At 39.1% G+C, this 27,718-nt stretch overlaps 1 protein-coding gene across 1 annotated transcript; it reads right to left on the bottom strand.

The window, feature by feature from the left end:
• Positions 1-651: 651 nt before the first annotated feature.
• Positions 652-24,900, bottom strand: KDSR (3-ketodihydrosphingosine reductase). Its single transcript, XM_069853550.1, has 10 exons — positions 24,745-24,900; positions 17,128-17,217; positions 15,968-16,024; positions 12,358-12,423; positions 12,112-12,207; positions 10,835-11,026; positions 8,967-9,050; positions 6,312-6,395; positions 4,363-4,464; positions 652-4,029 (listed from the first exon to the last, which is right to left on the bottom strand). Exons 1-10 carry the CDS (start codon positions 24,850-24,852, stop codon positions 3,910-3,912), a joined length of 999 nt encoding a protein of 332 aa, XP_069709651.1. The 5' UTR covers positions 24,853-24,900; the 3' UTR covers positions 652-3,909.
• Positions 24,901-27,718: the final 2,818 nt, after the last annotated feature.

A 27,718-nucleotide genomic window follows, 5' to 3' on the forward strand; every position in this document is an offset into this window, starting at 1 on the left:
TCAATCCATCTTTGATTTTGGCCCTCTAATAATTTAATAAGAAAGTCTTTCTAAAAGATTGAACTTCAGCGATTTTGGGTTTACTTTGAGAATAAGTATCTTAGGGCTATTTATCCGCTACTATCATCTTTCAGCTGGCCATCCACTCAAGTCCCCCTACCACAGAGCTGAAACATAATACAGTAATTTTCTGCACAACTTCATGCTCAGAGGTGGTACAGAAAGACAGCTACTGTAACTGTGATTTCTATTGTTTTGCACTAGGAAGAATGAGTATCACTTAGCTCAGCAGGATTCACAAGCACTTCCAGACAGCACAAGCACTGGTTATACTGGCACGGCCTGCAATAAAGGCAGATTTTGTCAATTTAATCCCACGTCCATTATGGATCGATGACACTGAATCTGCTGACAAAATTCAGCTGAGTTCTTTAAAATCCTACATCTGCTGTACACCTCCGCTCTAAGCTGCCAAAATGGAGAGACATACTGCTCCCCCTGCTGTCCTACAAAATTAAGAGGATCTTGCTGAACTAAACCCATATCATTTTTTTAAAAAAAGAAAATAAAAAAGAAAAATACCAAGCCCTGCAGGTGAATTTGTCTCTTCATCCTCTCAAAGAACTTAGAAGTTACAGGCTTTGTTGATTCGCCATTTATTTTGAGAAATATAAAATATGAAAACTAGTTTACAGTTCTGGCACAAAAATGATGAACCAATAAGCACAAAATCTCTTTTTTACAAATAATGCTATATATTTTTACCATTTAAAAGTGCCTAGAGTTTTTCACAGCAAAGAAAGTTGATTTACCTGTATTTCTTTTCTTAGTAAAATATTAAATTTATTTAAATTGCACATGAACACCTTCGTGAAGTAAACTATAGGTAGAGTTACAATAAATCTGTATTTAAAGCAGACAGTCATTAGAAACTACATGGAATGGAAAAGACTATCAAAGCCTAAATTGAATCTAAGATTGACCAAGAAAACTAGAGACAAGACACCAAATGATATGGCACAAGTGATCAAATTATTGACAATGTGACAAAAAGTAAATAAAGCCTATTTGAAGTTCTTCATGGATCAAATACACTGCTAAAACATTTCAATGCAGAGGTTTTGTAACATTTCAACTGGCAAAACAGTTTTTTAGCTGCTAAACATTTTCCCACAAAATTACAAAGCATCTCCTTCACTTAATATTGGACCTTAAAATGAGTACATTGGCAGATAAGAGAATGTGCATAAGAAAACAAAATTTACTCCAAAGGTTGCTGTAATTGACCGCTTACTATGTTTTGACAAGAAAACAATTGAAAAGTTCATCAGTTAATTTTAACTGCATTAACTTTCATCAGCAGAAACTAGAACATTTAAAAAGATTATTATTTACTTATTCCTTCAAATAACTTGCCTCATTTCATTTTCCAGAACTGCTGAGGGGTTCAACCTACAGTTTTACTGTCAATACAACCACTTACACTATGCAAAAAACAGGTGTGAACTGAAGTCTCTGTAGATCAGAGCAATAATTTTTACCCAGTAGTCTTACTTCTCTTTCAGAAACACTTGCATTGAATTACATCAGTCATTATTTGGAGGGCTCTTCAGTCAAGAAAGTGATTAGTGGTCTAAGTTATCCAACCTGAAATATTTCAGAGGCCCAAGTCCCATAGTGTCTCGTGTGCGCTCTGACCTTCTGGATTATGTTTATTGAATGCAAAGCATTTAACATTCCAAGTTGAAGATCCAAAAATTCAAGTATCAAAAGTCTTACTTACTGGTTTTAAGTCCTGACCTTCAAGCGTGTGTTGATGTCAGTCATCTACATAAGCATTTCTTTCAAACTACAGCACAACTGATTCACTCATCCTGGTATCTCTCACAGGTGGTCAAAGGAGTATTTGATTTGCATCAAACTAAGCATTAACATAGTTAATAGGGTCCAAATATCATTGTTATGTTGCTGTACGAAACCCAGCACTGTTGACAATGGATGTATGATAAATGCTCCATTAAGTCATTCACATTAAGTAGCACAGGAAACGAATAAGCACATTAGATTTCTTTGCACTGAGGCCCAGCTGTTTAAAAATGCAGGAATACACTCTGTTCTCAAAATTAGTATTATAATACAGGCATGCACAACTTCACGTATCTAAACAAAATCAGGAGGCAGGACCTAAAACAGTCTTTGTAAAGAATTCTACAATGCCTTAATGTTTGCAATCTAATGGAAGCCTAACCACTTAAAGTAAGAGTGCCAATGTGACCCTCCCCAAAATACATGTTTGTAAACCAGGCATTAAAGCCAGTTTAGTCTATGTGAAGAGAATTTGGAAAGCAATCAACCAAATTGAGAGGGAAAGTGAAACAGCCTCAATAAATTACATTTTAAAGGTTTTCCAGTTAACCACCCATTATTTAACTGAATACCTCTTCTTAAATAGATGTAGAGAATATCTTAACAAAAGCAAATCAATTTTGCCTATTTTGCTACTAAATACTGCTTTCAAAGAAGAAGTGCCCAGTTTTATGAGTAATTTTAGATTCAGAGTACTGAATGGAAAATACAACACTGAAAACACAGCAGTGCTAACAAATACAAAATATGCAGCCTTTGGGGGAAAAAAAGCAGCTCACAAGGCACTTGCTATAGTGGTCCATTAAATAAACAGTATCTATAGTGCATCCTTAAAACATCATTGTTACGCATCAAGCTTTTTCAGTGTTAAAATCTATTAGAAACAACCACTGGGTTCTGTGTATTCTGAAGCAGTTATTGAGCAGCCTTATTTCATATAACGTGAATGAAATGAAGCAGAAGTGGGGCATAGAAGGAGAGTATTTTCAATCATTTCTTGCCATGTGGAAATTTTTCCATGTAGGGGTAAAAGTGAATGTGGAATGCCATTCTGACACACACCCCTCCCCTCTCTGCTCACCCTGTCCCTTCCCCCCAAAAAGCTACATTCCTGCTACTGGAAGAGCCTGGCAGGTTGATTACAGTTGAATTCTATCATCAACTACTGGTTTGGCTCATCATTTGCAGCTTTGAAAAATAATGAACATAACAGTAGCATTAAGTACTTTCCAGAGCAAAAGCTGGCAGATAAGAAAAAGTAAGTATTTGTAAAACTTGTACATTATTTCAATGGCTTAAAATGCTGAAAGTCATAATCAACACACTAGATACTGGTTTGATTTTTTTTTTTGTTCACAACATACTTCAAAGGCCAGAAGAGCTACCGATCCAGCCACATCTCCAAGCATTTCTCTTTGGGAACGGGTTCTTCATCTCCCTTTATAAAGTATGCATATATTAAATCATACTTTTTAATTACTCCCAGAATGAAAAAGCTTGGATCATACAAATGTATCTGCCATCTTATGGCTTCCGCAGTTGCATGTTGGATAGAGTAAGGAAGGCTGTCGCTGACAGAAGGATCTGTAGATTGGCCAAAGGTAAAATTAACATTCTAAATTAAAAACCATCCCAAAACATTAGCAAAAAGTACCAACTTGTTCAGGGGACTTCAATCGACTTCAGCCCAGTCTGTTATGGTACTTATTTTCCCCATAAGCACCAAAGTGAGAAAACTTAAGCATTTATCCAGAATTACCATTCCATTACCATGTCCATTCTCAAACTCTACACTTTCAAGTTCCCTAAATTCTCTCAAACTCAAATCATCAAAAAAAAAATTCTGCTCCTCATTCACACTTCTGCTGAGTTTGGCACTTTCTGGAGTTATACTTTTGTTTTCTTTCATGGCTTTTAAGGAGACTCATCTGTCACATACACAAGTACTTCCAGTCTAAATCCTTCAGGATAGAAACCGAGTCTCACTTAAGCAGCAAGCTGTCCAGGACTTTTTGACATTCTTCTTTCATTTCAAAGTAAGAATTACTCAGTTTTATCTGCACTTTCAGATTTTTCCCTTTGCATCATGCAGCGACGAACTATGCTGTCAAAACTTCCTAGGTAAAACAGGCCAACGATGCGAAAAATGCCCATGCAAACGACCTGGAAACAGACAGAAACATCTTTCAATTCGTTCAAGATCCTAGATTGCAGCATAGTATTTACTTGTAAAATAAAGAAGTTCCAGGCAGGTACGTTACATGACCTCAAGAAAACAAACAAACAGTTCAGGACTGAACAGCAGACAGTAATCTTAACTTTCCCACCAACTTGCTGCTTCAGCTTGAAAATACTACTTCAGTTTTCTAAACCCAGGTCTCAACATTATTAACAGCCATTTGATGAAAAAAATAATGAATGCTTGCATAACGTTCTACATTTTCAAGTATTTTAAGCTACAAGAAGCTGTGACTACAGGGCCTTCCCAAAGCTTACCTGCTGAAGACCTTCAGTAATAGAAGTGACTGGTGACATTCCACTGGTCAATATTGACAGCATGTAACCATCTGAACCAACTGAGCTGTTAAAGTTTCCTTGCTGGATGGAAGGAAAAACAGCAATTAAGAAAAGAAAGAAGTAATCTACTCAGTTGTGGCAAATCATGATGTATCTTATTTTAACAGCTATTCTTGACGAAAAAAGCTGACTGATGTCACTAACAACAAATATTTTTATGTTAAAGATATTAACACAAGAATCAAAATATTCAAAAATATTTTCTGCTATACAACAATATTGTGAAAGGCACGCACTAAAAAATGGACAAGGAAGCCAGCCTCTCTTAGAATCACTCTCAGAGTGGTGTGTTAATTTACTAGGTTTCTTTACAAGATAGAAAGGTTCTAAATTTCTTCTTGAAGCATGCTTACTGGCAGCAAATGCATGACAGTCTCCCCATCCGTAAATATATCTCAGAGACAGAATTACACCCTAACCTGGTCAGATCACCAATCGCTGCTATAATTGCAGAATAAAATACTGTTTGCTTTTTGTTAAAATTACTTCGGTATCATGCGGCAGGGGGTGTACCTCAAATTCTAGGTAACAGCTCCTCCTCCATCTATGCCAAGGATTTTTAACTTGCCCTCCCCAAAACCCCAAGACACACAGCCTGCTAAGCATTTCAACAGGCAGAAGAGCGGGGACAGACAGTGTAAAAAGTTGTTTGGTGGGCTTTTGACAATTCATTAGGAAAATTGCAGCTCTATAGCTCTGACTCCTAGGCTTCTCCCATTTGTTTTCAGCAGACTTAATGCTGGAAAACTGACTTTCTGCAACATTGCAAGAATAAACCTATGTAATGCAGAAGTGAAAGGAGGAGGTAGTGTTCCTGAATCAGGGTTAGGATTGAATCTATGCAAAGCAGTAGAGGATGTAAGATTTGATTATTTCCCCATATAAACCTGATAGGCCTGCGAGTTCCTATACTACAGAGCTACCTACCTTTTGATCGCTATTTTAGTCTCTCAGCTGATGGCTTGAGAGCATATCTGAATATATGTATCATCCAGAGTGAGGGAAAGTATGGCATAGAAATACTGAATGCTTAAAATTAGAGAGGAGATAATTTTTCCTTAAGCACCAAAGCAGACTACTATGTGACATAGTACCTGCTTTTAAAACTCACCACCCCCAAACCAGACCTAAGTATGTATTTGTGTGTTGTATTTGTAAAAATATTGTAAAAGCTTCACAACTGAACACCTGCTGTTGATGCAAATCATGTTGAAATTCACAGATATTTGGAACTGTGAAATAATTAGACTTAAGGATTGCTGTGCTTTAAGAATACAAAATTTCATGTTTATTTCCATTCTGAGGTGCTTTACTAAGCAAGCCTTCCATAGCACAAAACATTAAAAAAAAATCCTCAGAAAGGCAATACACCTTTAACCACAAAAAGCAGCGTTTTACATATTCTAATCACACATAAATCATGTACTTAAGACATTAAAAGCCAAAAAGGCTAGACTGCCTTCATTACCTCTAAAATTATTTTTATATGAACTCATCTTCCAGAAAAATAGTCCAACAAGCTTTTAAGGTTAGACAAATGGTATTTGATATATAAAAAGTCAATAGAGTTTAGTGCTTTAAAGTCAGCATAATCTGCCTTTGAGACATTGCATCATACTGGTGCATCATTTTGTTATGTCTAATGTACAACTTCAGATACATTTCTAAGAGATTGTATAAAATCATTTGTGGGTACAGTGGCAAAAGAAAAATGAAAATACTTCTTGTTCAAACTAACCAAAGAGTACTGTTTCAGGTAAATTGATTTTGCATTTAGCTTAGCCACTGTCTTGTAGTCTTAAACAAGCATTACAGGCGATCCTAATCTCTCCAATGATGAATACAAGTTAAAAAAATAATTTACTTACTATGGCATCTTTGACTATAACTCTGGCGACTTGTTCTGCTTGGCAAACAGATGAGGTTTCAGAGATTAGCTTCGTTTCTAAGGGCTTTAGTAGAAAAACACCAATATAAGTTTGACTAACATAGGAGAGAAAAATATGAAGGTCAGATTTTGGGTTTGGGTCTTTTGTCATGAATGACATCATTGTTAGCAAGCAGTATCATACTGTTACCTAAAACTTAAAGGCAGAAGCACCTTCATAAATAAAAGTGGATTTTATGGAGGGAAATGCCAACCTTTTCTTGACCAGTACTTTAACAGTTTATTACTAACAAAATAGTGGTATTTTATTTGCCATAAAAGCTATAGAAATTCTTAAATTATATCTCTTGAACACCTGTATGAGTTCTTTTATGTTTTTTTTTTCCAGAAATGAAGTAAAAGGTAAGCTTGAAATATTTTATAATCCTACAAAACAAATTTATTATTTTCTTTTTTTAAAAAAGTAAGTTTCTCAAACTTCACACTGATATCCACCAAAATCCATGGCTACGTTTTTTTCTTTGTGTTTTAGAGCATTCATGCCACTTTACCTCATTAGAAGAAAGTAGTTATGGCAGTTAGTTTAGTAATCACACTTTCTTCCATAGGAAATATAAAACCAAGTCTGGTTTGTGACAAAACAAACTGCAAAAACATGCTTTGAAATATTTAGAAGCATGCCTGTCATTCATGAATTTTAAACAAATAAAACAATGATGGAGCTAACTGCACAGCATTAAATGCGCAGCATTTAAATGCTCAATGTTAGGATAGATGCTTTTGTTGATAAATTAAAATCAGAACTAAAATAGGGAGAAAGGAGTGCTTGATTGCAAGCCAACCTGTTGTAATGTGTCTTTGCCAGCAGAAACCACATAAAAACAACTTTTACATGCCTTCCTACAAAGATATGGATTACGCCATCAGATCCCCTTCTTGTAACCCCCATGTACTTTTGAGCTTACTGGCCTGTATCAACCAAGTCTGAAAGAGGTATAGGGTTGTCAACATTACAATACTGTAAGTTTGGGGGAAAAAAAAAAAAGTAGCAGCTGTTCAGCTAAAGTGAATGACATGTTGAAAAAAAGGCAAGACAGAAATCAGCCATTAAATACTTGATCTGGCGAGTCAGCCAGCCAAAGCACAGTTGTTATTTATAAAGCAGTTCTCTCTCTCAAAAGAAAAAAAAACCAACAAAAAAACCCAACAAAAAAAACGCTTAATGATTAAACACAGAAAATATGTATCCTAGTTCCTGAAACCATCTTTAACTGTATCAATGGTTGCAAGAGAAAAACAGCTTAGTCCTAAAGAGATGCAAACTACAGAGACAGATGTTCTTAGCTAGGCAGTATTAAATAAATGCAACAATGATAAATTAATACCTGAACTGTTACAGCAATGCAATATTGCAGATTTAAGGTGCACTATCACAACAGAAGCAAGTTACTCAAATTTCATGTACACTAAAAGGAAGTGTAAGTCTTTACTTAAAAGACAACACCTTTTCAAAAAATGAGAAAAATGTCACTGAATCTTTTTTAAAGAGGAATCTTAGCTGAACAGTGCATTTTGCTGGTGAATATTTCCCTGAAACATGCTATTATGAAGAAACAATCCCCCAGAGAACATGCGAGCTATACAAGTAGCTGCAGATGTCTAATTCTGGCACTTTGTGGGAATATGTGGAATTAAACATTTAATACAGAATATCTACATCAAGAAATGATGAAGTAAGAATTGAATTATAATATCCCTGCTGATTCCTATACAAAGGATGGAAGACAAAATGGAATTCAGCCCCAATAATTTTGTATTATGCATGATGGGCCATCTTGAAAAGGCTGATCTCCTTAGATATTAGGTTTCTAGTTCACAGTACGCAAATCAAAAATAGACACATTTTTCTCTGGTTACCTGATACTTCAGTCTGAACAAGGGGCTTGAACATAGTTTTTGGAATTACACTTCATGCGTAGATACATGACAAATTACAAGAGGCAAGTAAAGTTTTGAAGGTCAAAACATTCACTTTTAAAGTAAGCCAAATGATGAAGGCGTACTGTTGACATGCCCTTCTGAGAAGTAGTAGTGTCATTTGCACTACAAACACAATGCAAGAGTTTCCTTCCTACCTTAACACTAGACAACAGCCACTACTGAACTGTATCATTACAAATATTCATAGAGCATGGTTAGCTTGCAGACTTCACTGAAGGAAATGAGCTTTATTGTAATCTGTCACATCTATCAGAACAACTCCATGTTACCAAAGACACAAAATAAGAATATTAATTTTGGCTCATTAAGCTTTGGCATCAAAACAAATAGTGGTTTTACAGTTTACTATTCCAAAACAGTATTTTGATTGTGTACAGAAGACTTTGCAGCATTTCAGACATTAAGGGTAGGTAGTTCTTCTATTTAAAGTCAGAAAAAGAAACTATGCAAAATTATGCTACAACCTATTTAACTCCGACTGGTTAAGTTGATAAAACCGCAGTGTTTAAAAGTACTTCTTAAAATCCTTATATGCACTGATTTCAAAAGTACTACAGAAATGAATGAAATCTGAAATGTAATCCTTACTACAAAGTGAAGCTTAAAAACATTACATTACTGAAGGAAAATTTACCTTTGTTTTACTTTCTTCTACAAAGCCAGGTGTGTCAGTATCTGGAGGATAGGCCACTGTTACGTAGATATTATAAGGTTTTACCTGTATTATACAAAAGTGAGTGTTATCTTAATAATGATAGTCTTCACATGCCCCTCATAACTTCACTGATTTCTCTTGTACTGAAGAAATACAGCAAACATGAATTTAAACTGCTTCTAGTGTTAAGTAACCCTCACGTTCAGCAACTGCCAAGACTCGAAGCTTTGTCAAATGGGAAAGCAGAACAACAAATACTTTAGAGACAATTTTGTTGTTTTGTTTAATAAAAATATTTTGCGTTCAATGTAAGTTATTTGATGAATCTTAGCCCTTTTTTAAGACATTTAGGAGGAATGAGAGCAGTTTAGCTCTATGATTTTACCCATTTCAGTTTTAAAAGAATACTAAACCATTTCAAAACACCAGTACTCAGCATTCATAAACACAAGATCAAATAGGCTTTCACTGAGGCTTGTGAGCATTGTGTTGTTGTTTATATCAATATATTTTCACTGGTGGACAAATATGACAAAAAAAGCCCAGAAATGTAAAACTCAAATTTGATGTCTAAGAGCCAGGAACAAGTCACAAGGTTTTTTAACCCATGGTATAAACTTGCAAGGGGTCAAAGTCTAAGAAGACAAAAAATAAGTAGAAAGTGTGAGAAAAAAATTGAATGTCTCACAGTAAGAATTATATTTAGTTACATCACTTACTGCACTACTATTCATAAACTCCTACAATGCCAGTATGTGCTCCAATATAAATAAAGAAGCTTTTAATGAAAGTATTCAGAGAGTTAAGATAAACCAGAATGCTGTAAAACACTAAGCATTTTTAATCGTATTATGAAACATTCTATATTGAAAACACTTATTGAAATACCACATCACAGGTCCATAAACACCCTCTTTTTAGTTTTGAATAATTCAGTCTTCACAAAAATAGCTGTTGCCAGTCTGAAGAAGGACCCTGCCGTCATGTTATTCTATTTAGCAGGTCAGAAGTGACTGGAGACAGTTTTACACCACATATTCTTATTCTGATCAAGGCATACAACTACATCGAGCAGAACAGGGTAACAATAGGGACTAAGCAAGGGTCAAGAACTACATACAGGCACTTAGTGTATAAACACTTAACTAAAATATACATTCCTAACAGAAGAATAACGGAAGCAATTTTCAAATCAATTTTACCCATCTTACTACAACGTACTTACCAACCTCATTCCATTCACCACTGCAAACAGCATTTGGTTGTTTTTTAGCCTTAAGTGTAAGCTTAGATAATTGCACTAGGAAAAGCTCATATATACCAACATTTAGAGGGGTGAACCACTTTCAACACATTTTTCTCTCCATGAAGAATCCTCAGATTCTAGCTTGTGAGTTTTACTGTTTCATATGGTTCACATACTGCCTACCACAGCCTCGCAAACAAGCCAGGAATCACTGACCTGCCCCTCATGCCTCCATAATATCTTCAATATCATTCTGCACTTAAGAGCCTAGAAGACTTCTACTTTTAAAAGACTTAAAATCCCAGCCCTTTTAGTTAAAATAAAGGTTAAAAAAACCCCACATGTCTGCACATGTGGTCATCTTCAGTTCTAGGAAGAGATTCAATCTGTTCTCTTTTATGCAACTGAAATCAGCTTAGTTTCTGCAACCCCATGCAGAGCAATAGGATTGTACTGCTGCCAAGAAAAGGGCCAACATAGTGCACATATCAGCAGTGCTGCACAAGAGAAAGAGAACTATTTAAACGAGAATGTGCTGTGCTGCTAGTAAAAAAAATATTTTTGTTTACAGTCAAAAATACTTAAATTATTGCACACATACCTCCATTTGCAGGGCTTCAGCCAACCCTCGAAGAGCAAACTTTGTTGGAGAATAAGCTGTATAACCAAACAGGCCTAATTGCCCAGCCTGAGATGATACAAAAACAAGCCTTCCCATTCTTCGTTCTTTCATGGTAGCGATTACTGCTCGGCTTGGGTAAACACTACCCAGATAATTGACTGCCATTAATCTCTGTACAAACGATATTAATATGGTATTTAAGCCACAGGTTCAGAAACCTTCAGCTGTTATTTATCAAAAATTCCTATTCCAGTCTGCTTTAACAATGAAGTTCACTAGATTTGTAGTTCTATCAGTTGGAAAAAGAAACATATTTTTCTATTCCACAGCTTCATAAACTGTTTTATAGCTACAATTCTCACTTTAAGCCAAAAGAAATCCAGTCTATCTACAAGCCTCAATAGCATCCGGGATACTGATAATACAGCTAACCATATGGCCTGCAAGGAACAACTATTTGAAGGGAAAATCTAACCTCAACAGTGTCCAGGAAGCAATCCATTTAATGCCTGATGTATGAAAACATATTGAAATGAAGTTTAAAGAGCTTTCTAAAGCAGGAAACAGGAAAAATATCATGTATTTAATTTGTGCATTTCAGAGATTTAATCTTCGGCAGGATAAGGGAAGTCTTCAGTTTGACACTCTACAAGATCTAAACCACAACCGATAGCCTATAAAAGCAATAGGATGGATGATTAAAATTTATTATAAAACTATGTCTAATTAGTATTTTCAGATGATTCAATACCATCTGTAGATGACTGGGGGCCTGAGAGCCGTGGGCATAAAGTAACCAGCATACAGGAGTTTTGGCAATTTTTTTTTTTGTCTTTTAATCAGAGCATCAGCTTCTCAAGCTGCAAACAATTTGTGCACCTCAGAGTTGGAACACTGATTACAGCCAAATTTTTCTTACACTGGTTAAAAACATATGTAAAATCTTCACCAGAAAAAAAATGAGACCATGTGAAATCCAGTGCCTTTCGTGGCACTATAAAAATTCAGGCAAAGCTTTTTTCTGATCTTAAGGATGCTCTCTATCCCAGACAGAATCCACTGTTCTGACCCATCAAAGGAGTAACAGGTGATAAATTAGAGGCAATACCTAAAGATACACTCTAATTCTGATATCTACTACAAATCAAGTGTGTAATTACTTATAGAAAGTCTGTAAAGACACAGAAGTACAATTTATTTGTTAGAACGGTTGAATAAGAAATCACATAATAAAATAAAAAAGTATGCTCACTCACTTCAAAAGAATTCACTTCAATATCCTCAAATTTTCCTGTAACTGATGTTCCTGCACAGTTTACAAGCATGTCAACTGGTCCCAGTTTCTCCTGAGCCTGGAAGAGGGACAGAGGTCAAAATGTTCTTTAGCAGGAAAAAGCCCCACCTTCCTACAGTACAGTATCAGTATAAGAAACTATTCCCATTGGAAACATGACACACACCAGTAAATTTAAGATACATAGGTGAATCAGTTGCTTCCTCACCTGTTTTAGAACATTCTCCACCTGTTCGTAGTCTCTAGATACATCAACAGAAATACATAGTACAACCTAGAAAAGGAAAGTGAAAGAACATTTTTACAACACAGTTACGTCCAGTAACTGTTGACTCTGAGCCTTTCAAAATGAAATAAAACCCACCGACATATCTTTTCCAGAAAAACAAGAAATCTTTTTGACAGGACAGTCTGCACTTCTCCCACACTGGAGAAAGCAATACCTGCCCCCTCTGAGCTCCTCCTCACACACACACAGATATTCTAGTATAACAGAGATTCTATTAAGAACAAATAAGCACTTTAGTAGCTGTTTCGAAGATCCTGAAGTGCAAAGTATAATTTCTAATATAAGAAAGAAGAATATATAAGAATATACTAAGACTATTCCAATGTGCTACATTTAGCTTTCTTCAGTGTTGAACACAAATCAAACCATTTGTGTGGCTTTGGCTCATCTTAAAAAAAGACAAACAAACAAACAAAAAAAACCCCCAAACATTAAAAAAATGAAAATAAGCATTGCCCCAGGGAGACAGGCAGGACAGGATGACAAGAATAGATGACAGTAATATCCAAGTCTTGTTGCAGCTAAAAGTCAGGGCCTGTTTTAATTTGAAGTTACTGATTACTTTCAGCAAGATTATCTCAGAATCTACATTTTGATGTACCTACAAAACCAACTTATGGCCAAAGGAAGCACTGCCTTTGGGTTACCACTTAGAAACTGTAAGATCACCACAAATTCTATCTTGGCCAGGTATTCGGGGCAACCAATAATCTTAAAAGGAGAGGCAATCTCATATCACAATAAAAGGAGGGACTCCTGTATTCCTTTTCCAATTTCTACCCTTTCTATTATTTTGGTCAAATAATTTAAAGTCAATTTGAGAGAAAATAAAACAAAGACATCACTAGTTTTGTAACAAATATTATCATGACCACTTGTTCTGGAGCAAATGGACACACATAAACAAAACAAACAAACAAACAAAAGCTTACCACGGTGCAACCAACTGCTTTAGCAGTTGGTCATTTGTCAGTTCTGCCTCTGGTCAGACTGCAACACTTCTTACATGCATGAACAGAATCTGCTTGCCATTCCTGTACAGCAGGTTGGCTATTCCTGCCTCCTAGCACTGTGTATAGTTAGACATCAGAGTAAACTTGTGGTGCATGTTAATGGTGGGTTAATGCGTGCATCTTCCCTTAGGGCATTTATTACATTCTGGAAATATTTCTCTTTTATGTAAGTTTGAGAACAAAAAAGGAGTGGAATGAAAACACTGCTTTATTGCTTGGTGTCCTTGCTAGATCAGTAAGGAGGCTAAAAATCACAGTTCTGTATCAAAATTGGAGCAGCTGGACTAGTTAGCTATACTGCATGAAATCCACATTGGGGAACTACCACAGTTTTTAACTGTCACATTATCACATTATATTACCACAATATATATATCACATTATATATATTACCACTATCACATTATACAATCCACCTCTTTGCTTCCATTACCATACGTTCTTTCATCTGCTACAATATACCTTCACTCCAAAACACACATTAAAGATCCATGACCAAGACACAGAAAATGCTGCCAGAAACACCCACCCTGTTCCTCATCTTTCATTCAAAATATTGCACAGTGTTGGGTTATTAAAGCTTTCACAACAAAAGATCAATTCAAGTACCAGTGATGAAATTAGGAATACTATATACTAGGAAAGGTATTTAAAATAATATTGAAAAAAACCTCTAAGGGCAAGGATTTTGTGCTGTTGCACACTTACACATATAAAGGCTGTGCACTGTCAGCATTTTAAATAAATTGCATGTAAACGCCTTTAAAAGAACATTAGCTAAGTCGAATGCTAAAATGTACTTAGATGCCAGACCCTGGTTGTCAATGCAACCTGCTTTCACATATCTATCATGTATATATCCAAGCGCTGAAGGGTGAGAGCATACCCTGACATAAAAAGTAACCTTTCCTGAGAACCTCTGCCTCTTAGCTCAACAGCCAGGACACTTAATAGTCTGTGTAAATGATCTGTATCAGACAACACCTTTCTTCATGCTCTTTCAGCAATCCTTTTGTACAGCTTCTCCCAGTTCAGCTACCCTCACTTCCTAGTCCTAGCTTCTGGTCTGCTGTTCCAGTGAGCTCTGCCCCAGTCTCCCTGCTTTTTCCAGTTCTGTTCTTTGCATTTAGATCAGGCAAGCTTCCCTGAGACATTATCTACCACCCAACAAAAGCTAGAGAAGGACCAGAATCTGTTAGTTCCACTGCTTATGCTTAACCTTGCTGCAAGTCTAAAGCTGCTTCTGGAAAAGCAGTCCTGTTCAGTCCACACTGGAGCCCACCTAAACCCTGAAGGTACTTTCTGAGATTTCAACTGAAACTCATATGAACACACACCAAGAGATGTTCTTTTTAAAAGTTTGCATCTATCAAGCTTGGGCAAGAACATCCTGACACAACGTTTGTCAAGGGATTAACTTTAAAGCTAAGCTTGGGAAACTACTAGAACAGCTAAAAGAAAATGGTTATCGGGATTTTTTTTTTTTAATTGGCAAAATATAGTTTCTTCTCACCTCATATGGCTTAGTTTTTCAAATAAAGTCGATCTGAGTAAGGCAGCATGCACAGAAAAAAAGTCAGCTTGAGCCATTTGACAAGAATATAAGGAACTGAAGGCAGAATCTTATCTAATAAGAGGTGAGAATATTGAGGTGCTAAGAATATTTTCTATTGGCTAGTACTAACATTAGTGCCTCTAAATATTCAGCTTCTTTTCAACAGAATAACCAATTAATCAACTCAAATCCCTTTTCACAGGCAAATAAATTTATTCTATTTGTAACCATGACAGTAACAAAAAAGTTCTGGAATACAAGAAAGAAGAAGTTAGAGATGTTAACAGTCTCAATATTGGTTTCCCTCTCCCCTTGACTGTTAGTACTGCAAAAAAGTAGTTTTACTATTTCATCTTGAGGTTGCGTATTTTGAAAATAGTTAGCTTACCTATTTTAATCTGCCCATGCTCTAGAACAGTGCCTTTATGCACAAGCACGCTCTCTATTCACTACAGCAGCTTCAGTGTTTAGAAGTCTCAGAACTTCAGAAATTTAACTTGTGTACCTGTTACAGTATTTTGCCAGGGAAAGGAATGAAAGTATGATGTAGTGAATGAAACCTGGAAGCAAGTATCCAAATTTCTTTCCCAAGACAAAAGCTGTATTTACGAACTGCAAAAAGTGAGATATTTGAAAAAAATTTGTTCTTCCACTTCGTCTTGAAGAACACAAACGCTTGTCAAGTGACAGTCAATTGCAGCTATCCAAAAATGCTCGCTACTCCTACAGCTGAAGACATCAACCTTTTTCTCCAAGAAAAGCAGGTTAACGCACAAGCTATGCAACATCAAACATAGTATAGTTCAGAACATCTCATGTTACCAGAACAGTATTGCTGAATTCAAACACTGAGTCGTCACTAATTTCTGTCAAACAGCTTTTAAAGATAGGATTACTGAACTATGTTGTAGTGACTATCTCAACCAAAATGCACAACAGCCACCGTTAGCAGTGATCTTACCTGCTTGTCATTAACAGAGTACTTTTCTATCTCTTTCTTTGTCTGCAACAGCTTTTTCTGAAACAGATACAAGAACAGATAAAGCACTGCAGTTCTGAGAGTAATATTCATCTTCAGTGTTCCAATAAAGCTTAAATAACCCTAACCCCCATCCCCCCAAAAAGATAGCCTCAACACTATAACACTTAACACTTCATGATTGTCATTTTACAGATTTATGAATATATGCTGAAAACATGAACTCAATCAAGCTACTAGAACTTGCTTTTCTATTTTCCATTTCACCTCCTAAAGCCAGTAATGACTTCTATAATAGATTTAATGCTTTTGCTTCATACAACTACACAGAGCGCATAAGACTGCAGGTGTTAATTTTTCTCCTGTATTTTGGTTCTGGTTTACAAGAACTACTCTAAAGAACCATAAATATAATGGAATTATCGTAAAATTTAAACTAAAACTTGCTAAATTCAAACTGTCAGTCCTTTCAAGAAAAAATGCATTAGTTCTGGCTGTATTCCAAGTTATGCAAATTAAGTTCTCAAGTAAGTAAGCAATCAAAGACAGCTGGGACTGAAGCCCCTCCCCTCCAAGTGCTTTTATTTCCTTAATAATTAGCTTTTTCTCTACAAATAAAATAAAAAAACATTATGAAAAGAGAGTCATTCCAACTCAATTCTGAATACCTCATACATAAAAAAATGAAAGCAACCCTTTTTCTTCCAAAGCTACTTTGAAGAACAGCTTTTCTCTAGTAACAAGTATGATAAAACACTGATTAGATACCAAAATATTCTGTGAAGAATTGCCCTTAAACCCTCAGTTGTCACTTATGGTAGGTAACTACTAACTTTTTAAAGAATATAGCTTTTTTCCTGCTTTTGTCCTCTACCACATAGCTGGACAGTAACAAAATGAATTCTATTAACAGAAGTGATAGCACTGGCAGTTTTAAGGCAAGCTAATCTTAAATTCTACGTTAGGCTATACTCCTTAAAAAGGCATACACCTCTGCTATTCAAATGCAGTGACTTGTAATGCTTAGGATCCTCCTAAAATATACACTGAAGAAAGCATGAATAATTATCAATTCCAAAATTATTCTCCGCCCATACAGATTTTGTGAAGAGTTTAGTCAGTAAGAATACACATACACTTACCTCATCCCTTGCAATCAGTGTTATGAAAGCACCTTGCTTATAGCATTCGATAGCAATACATTTTCCAATTCCACTCGAGCCTCCAGTTACCTAAAAGTTATTTGAAAATTGCAGTTAGTCCACTATTCTCATCCCTCCTCCCATACGACAGCAGTAAAATCAAATGAAAACTGTAAAAATATATTGAGATTAAAATATCACCCCATGACGGATGAATAGAGAAGTTACAAAGCTAATTTACTTATTAAGTATGAATAAAAGTGAAAACAAAAAATCTGAGTAGATCGATGAGTATTTGTTTCTACCCCAAAACCAGTTTTACCCTCAGGGGGATTTTTTGCTTATTTCTTACATCAGGCATGCTAAGACCCACTCCCACCTGAGTTCCATGCTTTTGACCAAGTTCTGTAAGTTATTTCTAAAAGCAGAAGTAGTTAACAGTTTGAAATCACTATCACTGTTAGCCATAATAACAATTATGTACTGCCCCTCCATACGTGGTCACAGTAGAAATTTAAAGCGACAATTGTAGATTGCCTGTTGAAGATAGAAACAGAAAACACCTTCTGTCTTATTTAAAAAGAATCCAACAATTGGCCCACTGTACAGTATTTCTCAGTCACCCCATCTGGACCTTAAACTGCCTGTGCCATCCCACAATTCCAGTTTTGTGGGGATGCCAGCACCTAAACTTCCATTATATTTTCTTCTTCCTCTAAACTGTAACACTGAATAGTCTTATGCACAAACAGGAAATTAGTAATTCATCTACAGACAAACACAGCGATGCCTACAGCCCTGGATCGTATGTTGCAGCAGGATACACTGCCAAATTATACTAATATACACGTTAAAGTTACCTTAACACCTCTCTCAATACCTTCAGTAAGCCAACTTACGAACTCCATGTGGAACAAGATGTAGACAACAATCCTGACCCCTCTTTTTGACTAAAATAAAAATGTCTGCCTGCCTAATATTGCCTTCAGCCGACTTGTTCATTTAAGCCCAGTTTCAGTTTGCACATGCCTTCAGTCCTTAAACAAACACTGGTATCTTACTTACATACCCAAATTATTTGAATTTTCTTTCAACAGCATATTAAGAGGCTCTAATTGAGAAAATACTAGAACAAAATGCCTAGAAGCAGTTATTGTAAAAAAATTAATTTATGAATCTAGTTCTGAAATACAGACTTCCTAATAACTAGAAAAAAGAAGTGATTCAGATTGCTCTGGAAATTGTCATTTTTTTGTTCTTTATCAAAACCTTTCAAAAGTCTTCAGAGCAAGTAAGTTATCAGCTCCATTCAAGTATAAGAAAAGGCAGGCATTGAGCTAATTAATGGAAGAACAAAGGCCCCCAAGTCTCTATCAAAAGCCTCGTGTTGTCTCTTCATTTGACAATGCTTTAAGAGTTTTATTTCAGAGATGCATTACCCTTAGAATTCTTTCCACTGCTGGAGGCAATAGTCAGAAAAATCAGAAGAACATTACCATGTGTCACTAAACTCATCTTTCATATGAATATTTTATCACTAACCTTCAAAAGTAGTTTAGTGCAAATCAAATAATCTCAGCAAACAAAGATTTACAACATGTTTCATGATTTCTGGCTGCAAGCCACAAATGCCCAAGAACGGGTGTAACATCCACAAAGACTAATTTCAGTTCTTTAGGCTTCCTCTGCTAGAAATAGCTGCTTCAGATTAGCTTCTAACCGACTCTCTCTGCAAGACTGGCTTCATGCTTTACTAACCTGTGAGGATGACTCCAAGATGCGTGTTGTGTTCTGGAAATGTGAAACGTAGAACACAGAGTTCTGAATCAAGGACGACTGCTTTCGAAGAAAATGAAATCCATAAGAGTACAATGTTAGCTAACTATTTGGGACTTCACCAGAACCCAGAATTAATTTAATGCTTCATGACGGAAAGAAGTTAAGAATTTTAGTGTATTCCCAAACTAACCTGCAAGGTTTCAATATATCTCTGAAAAGATTAAAAGACACAGTTCAATACTCTCAGGCAGGACTCAGTTCCACAGCACTCATGAGCTGCTTCTACAGATTTTCAACAGCAGAAGGCACATCAGCACATGAACTCAACTGCACATGGAAGACTGCTCTAATTCCCATTTTTGGCATAGCACTGAGAGACAGCTGATTATTAACTGCACAAACTGCTGAGTATTGCGCACAGATCAACTACACCAGTGCCTGAGGAATTCCTTGAAGGTGAAGGTACTGAGAACAAGCCTCTGGCTTGTCAGAACGCTAACATTCTTTTCAGAAAGACAAGGTCTGAAGTTATGCAAGAAACAGCAAAAATATTTTCTTCACAGTGATACCCAAAACCGCTAGATAGGGCTCATGTCAGATAGGTCAGTGACAGAAGCAATATCAATTAGATGCTAATATCATTAGCACTTAGGTGGGAGGCTGTTACTAGTATGCAGCAGGTTGTTATTAATACGCACACTCTTCAGGAACATTCACCATCAATACTAATGAAACAGAAACACGCCTAGCACTAGTGAAAACTGCTTTGTCGTACAATGAAGTTAGCCTAAGCCAGCCTATGAAGTCTGTTAGGTGTGTCAGTTATTAACACAGATGCTCAGAATTAAAGGAGGAGCATACATGTGCTCCATTAAACAAGACGTTATTACGGTTACTTATCCTTGTGGCATACAGTTCTACAGTGCTACCGCATTTTATTAGTTCCAGACATTTGAATTGACACCGATCTTGGTTTTAAATTTCATTGTATCCCAGCCTCAGAGGAGTTAGCAAAACCAAAAATGTGGTGAGACCAACTCAAAACACAGACTAATTTCTTAACAGGAAGTGACAATTAAATCACAGCATAAATTCAGATGTTAAGAATGCAATACTACAAGCCCTTGAGCGGTGCTTTTTTAGCTGTGTTTCCGTGTTAGAGAAGAACAAGTACCAAATCAGGTATTCCAGAAAGGGTCTGCTCTAACTTCAACCTATGATCCTTGATAACAGTTCCGCTTCTAAGGATCACAGGGTTCATTTCCCTTTGATAAATGGAAATGTTGGGGTGAGGTACACAGAATTGCTGTTTGACTTTCAAACTGGGGATACTACAATTTCGCTTCAATTGATGAGACAGTCCAACTCCAAATTAAAAGAACCATCACCAGGTACGATCAAATTCAAAACTTGATTCATATGGTATCTCCAGTACACCTTAACTTTCACTTAGCACTGGATTGCAAGATGACTTCATGCTTTCAGACAGTGCTCTGACGAGAGATAGTTAATCCACTGAAACAAAACATCTCTGTAATCTAGTTTAAGCAGTTAGCACATCTGATTAGACTTTAAGACCTCTTGTCAAACCACTTGGATGCACCTAAACTACAGATTGTATCACTCCCAACACAAGAGCTACAAGCTTGGTGCTGACATACCAAGACTGGCCATCCTTAAAGCTGATGGCAATTATTAAGTTGGGCTCTGCACAGAAGTGGTGAATCTACTTGTAAACCAGAGACTACCCTTTTGCATGTGGATTTAGCAAGAACATCCTGAAGTGTGTCCAAACAAAAGGCCCTCGTCAATCTGAATGTTCCCAGGCAGAGAATATCTTTACATTTCCTGCCATTGTTAGTCTATAAACTTTAATAAACTGCATTCGTGTCACTAAGATCTTGGGGCTGTGCATTTTTTTGCAGAAGTTTCAACTTGGTTTTAGAAAGATTAAGGCTGAAACCAGGAGGGTAAGGTTAGCATTGGCATTTCAGCAGGGCAGTTTCAAAGTGTTACTCATCATATTTACAGAAGGCTGCTTTTGCCCTAACATCTTTTGTTGCATTCTGCTCCATCAAGCAATGTACTTTCCTAGAGAAATGGAAAGAAAGAGCAGAGAGAAGAGGTGTAGGGCAGGTCTAAGTTCCCTGGCAAAGGGATGCAAGTGAGGATGATGCACACAAAGCAATGATGACTGCCTCATCCTACTTTCATTTTCCTGTCTACTGTTATGACCAGCTACCAGAAGAACAGCTTATTCTCACAGAAGAGCTTATCCTCACATCTCACAGATGTGAGCTAGGTTGTAGCCTAAGATCCAAGGAAAGAGTTAAAGGCAATGGCAAAATAAAAGATGTATAAAGTAGTCCTCTGGATTTCAAAACAGTTCAGGGCAAGAAGTAGCAGTTCTACAGCACAAAAATAACTTTTACACCCTTTATTTGTGGACAGTTTCCTAGCCGTGCTAGAAACAAAGAAGTAGTATTAAACATCTAAGAAGTCTTTGGTTTCAAATAAACTAAATCTGATGCTTGAGCCAATTTGATAGCAGAGATGTCCTTTTTATTTAACCATGTTCACTAAGATCACCAAAATACATAACAGCTATGACAAGGCGTGGGGCGGGGGAGGGAAACACACAAGATGAGACCATTACTACTTTGGAGTTCTGTAGACTCTCACTCTGCATAGCAATCCTCCTTTTTCCTAAGAAAAAGAGACTCCTATGACCAGGACTCTACCAGAAAGAAAGCCTTACTTAACAAAGTGAGTGCTTCCATCACAAACGCTCTGGGAGAGGACAGAGAAAAAACCTTCAGCATTTCTGCTTCAAGTTCCGATCTCAAAAGGCAGCCAGAGACAGTTACTGAGCCATAACTCAAACACCTATTAACCCTAATTGTTAGGGGTGAAGAGAAATACTTTTTATGAAGGATTAAAAGCGAGAAGAACACTGACTTAAGCTAAAAATTCAGTAACTGGTTTTTAATAGCATCTGAAAACGCCCAATGACCTTCCTTCAGAAACGCAACAGTTGCATTTTCAGGGTACTTTCAACGGGCCCCCAGAAACAGAAGTTTCTAGATAAGACTGACTTTTTCTGCTTCAGAAAAACTATTTATTCAATTCTACCTTGAAAATTATATTTACTGTGCAGTGGCAATCACTTGCTCTCTTGAGAGGGCTTAACCAGCAAAATATGCTATTTGCAGGTCTTTATTCTTTGTTTCAAGACCAAGTTTAACTGAGGCCCGAAAAAAAATTACCAAATTTTAATCTACAGTCTTATCTTAATCGAGTTACAAACTAAAAAGAGCATACACAGATCACTTAAACAGATTTTGATTATTTTTTTTTTGTGTGTGAAGACCCAAAGAAGCCCTTATATAAGTATATGGTCTGTAAATATTTTCATGAAGTCTCTCGGTCATTTCAGTAGCAGAGAACATTCACTCCCAGTATACAATGTAAAAATTCACTTTACACGCACAGTGTGGAAAACCTCTCTGAACAAATTTTCTGATTTACAGTACCATCATCCAATAATATTTCTTATGCATTACAATGGGAAATCTGAAATCCAAAGGTACAAGTGTACAGTCCTATTAACAGCATCTATGAATCTAAGAACTAGTGAATTCTGAAACAAACGTTCCATATTTCATTAGTTTGCACGAATACTTTAAGAGCACAACTAAAGCCAAAATAAAACAAGTAGTTCTGCAAGTCATGACACTAGTAAAACAGTTTACTTGCAGACTTTGATTTGTGTCATCAAGTGTATAAAGAGCCTTTTCCTCCGTCAATATACTATACAGTTACTTCTGTAGCCAGACTTAATACTAAAAGACATGCAGAAATACTGCTTTTGAGACTTCCCCTTGTATCAAACTGAGCTTAAATTCCCAATATAAGTAGGGGCAGTGGTTATAAGGAGATTTCTCCAACACAAACATTCTCATTATTTTCAATGCGAACTTTTGAAAATGAACCACTGATCAGAAGAATCAACACAGCAGCTTTTAAAGAGTTTAATCACATAAAGAACAGGTAAAACATTGGATAATCACATTACAAATAAGAAAACCAAACTAACAGAAGTTCGGAACAAAATCCATTAAACTTTTTATTGTTTGCTCTTCTGTTCCTGCATAGAACTCACAGCAAATCTGCTTCACCTCTACTTTCCCATAGTATTGAAGGGCTGCTAAAATCCTGTTGAAGGGTTTCCCCTTAACAAGTACTAGTCCTGCGGGAAGAACCCTAACCAAAGTACTTTAATGCAAGCTTGAACACACCTCACATAGTATATGGTGCTGTAAAGCTAGTTACAGCATCCAAGTTAACACCTATTGCATAAAACAACTTGGGAATACTGTTGCAACTTGGACAGGTGTAAATTATTCTGGAGACAGCTCTATCCTCCAAGGAGGAGCTCCAAAAATAATAATAAAAAACTCGAAACAAAACAAGAAAAGCACCACAGAGAGCTAGAAGAAAAAGTTTAACTGTAAGCTGTAAATTCACTTGCACCTAGAAGGCCTAACTTCTGGGTTATCCCAAACTTCCACTGTAACAAGGGGCACCTGCAACAATATTCAGCCCTTACAAGCAAAGTTAACCAAACAGTAAACTACCGGTTCTCCGCTTAAAATATATTTCAGGAATTTCAAGCTAAATTAAAAGAGCTGATTCTAGGACAATGATTCTTTCAACTGCCTAACTTACTTTTTCCTCATACATCCAAATTCATTACTTTGCGATCCACCTGGATGTTGCTCCCTTTCCTTCCTCCCCCAAAGCCACACACCCATACAACTTCTAGCGGTGTTACTGCTCACAACCTGTTTCAACCGTATGTACCTCTGAAAAGTTCCTTCTGAAGGTCAATTCCTACCCTCTCAACTATGGACAGTAAAAATATTGCTCACAGACATCGATGACATCTAGGTACTTAAAGATGAGAAGGTGCATGAGTGTCACCTGACTACTTCCTTCGCATTAGTCTTCCACTTCCCCACATCTGACTTGGTTTTATAGACTAAAGAAAACACGCATTTTTTGCCTAGGAATGCACACACCGCTTTGCAACCTTGGGAGGTGATAAAAGAAAACAAAAAGGTAAACGGTAACTTCGAGAGTACAAAAGAAACGACTCAAAAAGTCAACACGAAGCCCGAGGAGGGTTGGCATTCCTGGTGACTCTGAAGATCGCCTTCAGCGACCCGAGCAAGAAAGCGGCTGTAGGAGTCATCAACACGGGTCATTTCCTTATCATTCGGACTCGTGCCTCCCATCTGTAGGTAGCTCGGGGTGCTACCGCCAACAGCCTCCGCAAACCGGCGGGGGACCCCTAACGCGGGACCCTTCCCAGCGCTGCCGCAGGGATTCACCGCCGCCATTCCCATCGGCGGGAAACACGTCCTCCTCTCCCCCTTACCCTGGAGAGGGTCATCCCGGAGGGCTGGGAGGGGGGCTGGGCCTCACGCCGCCCCGCTTTCCCCTCTCCCCGTGTGCCAAGAGCGCCGGGAGCTGCCCCACTCGCTCCCACCCGCCAGGGACCCGAGCGGCCGGAAGTGGGGGGCGCGCGCGCGGAAGCCCCCACCCAGGACCCGCAACTGACACAAATGGTCGTGGTCGGCGCGCGCGGAAGCGCCCACTGTCCTCGGCCGGGGGTGTCTGTGGGGGCTTCCCGACTCTCCCCGCTCGCGCGACGGACGGAACGGAGCGATCGGCGCGCGCGGACTCCCCCCCGCCCCCCGCAGCCCTTTCACGGCGTAGTAGGGGCCGAAAAGCCAGGCCGCTCGCTGCGCCTCCCTTCACCCCCGCCTCACTCACCACGACGTGAGCGCCGGGCAGCTTGAGGGGCTTGGGGCTAATGAGCGGCGACACCATGTAGAGGAGGAGGACGAAGGCCACGATGAAGGCGGCCGCCAGGAGCAGCATGGCTCGGTCTGCGCTCGCGGGAAGGGTCGGGTCGGAGCGAGCAGCGGCTGATGCGGAAGGATGCGGGTGGGGGTAGCGTGAAGCCCGTGAGGCAGCGGCGGCTGCTATGGGTAGGGGGGCGCGCAGCGATGCACCCGCCGGCCCGCGCGCGCCGCGGCACCCGGCGGGAGGGGGAGGGGGAGGGAGAGGAGAGGGGGCGGGGCGGCCCGAGGCCACCGCGCCGTCTGATTGGCCGCCGCGGCGGGCGCGCGCCCGGGTTGGGCGGTGAAAGGGGCAGGGCGCCCGCGGATTGGCCGAGGGGCGGGCGGCGCGCGGGGATTGGCGCGCGAGGACCGCGCCTGCGGGGATGTGTCCGGCAGCCCCAGCGTGTGGAGGGTGCGGAGCTGTTGGAGCGGGTCCGGAGGGGGGCCACGGGGATCGTCAGAGCACAGGAGCACCTCCCATACCATTACCGACTGAACATGAGCCAGCAGTGTGCCTAGGTGGCCAAGAAGGCCAATGGCATCTGGGCTTGTATCAGAAACGGTGTGACCAGCAGGTCCAGGGAGGTTATTCTCCCTCTGTACTCGGCACTGGTGAGACCGCACCTCGAATCCTGTGTTCAGTTCTGGGCCCCTCACCACAAGAAGGATGTTGAGGCTCTGGAACGAGTCCAGAGAAGAGCAACAAAACTGGTGAGGGGGCTGGAGAACAAGTCTTATGAGGAGCTGCTGAGAGAGCTGGGGTTGTTTAGCCTGGAGAAGAGGCTGAGGGGAGACCTCATTGCTCTCTCCAACTCCCTGAAAGGAGGTTGTAGAGAGGAGGGTGCTGGCCTCTTCTGCCAAGTGACAGGGGACAGGACAAGAGGGAATGGCCTCAAGCTGCGCCAAGGGAGATTCAAACTGGATATCAGGAAAAAAATTTTCATGAAAAGGGTCATTGGTCACTGGCACAGGCTGCCCAGGGAGGTGGTTGAGTCACCATGCCTAGAGGTATTTAAAAGATGAGTAAACGAGGTGCTCAGGGACATGGTTTAGTGGTTGATAGGAATAGTTGGACTCAGTGATCCAAGAGGTCTTTTCCAGCCTTGTGATTCCATGATTCGATATGAGGACAGGCTGAGAGATTTGTGCTTGTTCAGTCTGGAGAAGAGAAGGAGAGGAGACCTTATAGCGGCCTTCCAGTACCTGAAGGGCCTACAGAAAAGCTGGTGAGCAACTTGTTACAAGGGCATGGAGTGATAGGATGGGGGGAATGGCTTTAAACTGGAGGGGGGAAGATTTATGTTAGACATTAGGAAAAAGTTGTTCATGTAGGAAACACTTAGTCACTGGTAAAATATTGAAAAGGACAAAGTCTTTGAAGCAAAGGCAATAATATTTTTATTTTACAATTCAGTGCTGAATCGGATGCCCTTCTAAAAAAGGCATGCCATCTTACAAAAGCAGTGGGTATATATACAAGTTTTAGACAAAGAACTGTGTAAGTACTTAAAGAATGTTTTATTTTTTTTAGGTTATACATCCATGTCTGGTGACTCCCTTCAGGTTATCTCCTGACCCAAGACAACTACACCTCACAAGTCAATTAAGCACATCCATAAATTCTTGCAACTCTTAAGACAGGCTATCTCTTGACCTAAACCAGCTACATCTTACAAGACAATTAAGCATATCAATAAATTCTTGCAACTGTAAAAAGAGTGTTTATTCTTTCAGGTTATTTACCCATGTCTGGAGTTTGTCTGTATATTATCTCTTGATACAAAGCAGATTTATACTACAAGATAATTAAACATACAAACCAGCTGCAGCAAAGCTTATCAATTCATTCTCACATTCATGATGAGGGCAGTGAGGCACTGGCACAGGTTGCCCAGGGAAGTTATGGATGTCCCCCTCCCTGGGGATGTTCAAGGCCAGGTTGGATGGGGCCTTAGGCAGCCTGGTCTGGCGGGTTGGCGCTTTCTGAGGACCAGCTTTAATGTTATGATGAACTTAACAACAGTCAGATCTCTTGCTAATGTGGCGCTGGCTCCAGCCCTCTGCCTGAGCTTGCATTTGAGATAGAATCGTAGAATAGTTTGGGTTGGAAGGGACCTTAAAGATCATCCAGTTCCAACCCCCCTGCCACGGGCAGGGACATCCCACCAGACCAGGCTGCCCAAGGCCTCATCCAGCCTGGCCTTGAACACCTCTGGGGATGGGGCAGCCACAACTTCCCTGGGCAACCTGTGCCAGTGCCTCACCACCCTCATAGTGAAGAAATTCCCCCCCATGTCTGGTCTAAAATCTCGGAGCCTCCTCCAGGCTGAACAACTCCAACTCTCAGCCTGTCCTTGTATGGGAGGCGCTCCAGGCCTCCCATACGAGATGGGGAAAGACTCCAAACAGTGATTACAGAAGAAGACATATCTGTTCAGCTCAGATCACACTGAACATGAAATGTTGTGGTTCTTCAAGGAGCGAACAGTGTCTGGGGAAACGCTGCTTGAAACAAAGCACGCTGTCAGAGAGATAATCTGCATAACTTTCAAAAACATACAGTTATCACGATGAAACTTTAGCTCACATCAAAAATATTCTATTTTCTGTAATAATAAGTACTTCTTGTTTCAGCACTGGGTGATCTTGCAACCCAAACCGTTCGCGATTCCCTGGGGGCGGTTGCGTTGTGGGGCCGCAGGGCGGGGCTGCGAGGGGCACCGGGGAAACCTCGGTCGGGAGAGCTTGGCTCTTCCGAAGGCTCCGGGTCTCAGAGAGACGCCAGCTCAGGGGCAGGGGGCTTAAGAAGCGGGCATTCGGTACCGGATGACGGGGCGGGGGATCAATCTATAAGTAGCAGGTTTTCTAAAACACTGAATTTATACAGGCGTCTTATATTTCTT

Source organism: Phaenicophaeus curvirostris, chromosome 3 (assembly GCF_032191515.1).
Source record: "Phaenicophaeus curvirostris isolate KB17595 chromosome 3, BPBGC_Pcur_1.0, whole genome shotgun sequence".
NCBI lineage: Eukaryota > Metazoa > Chordata > Aves > Cuculiformes > Cuculidae > Phaenicophaeus > Phaenicophaeus curvirostris.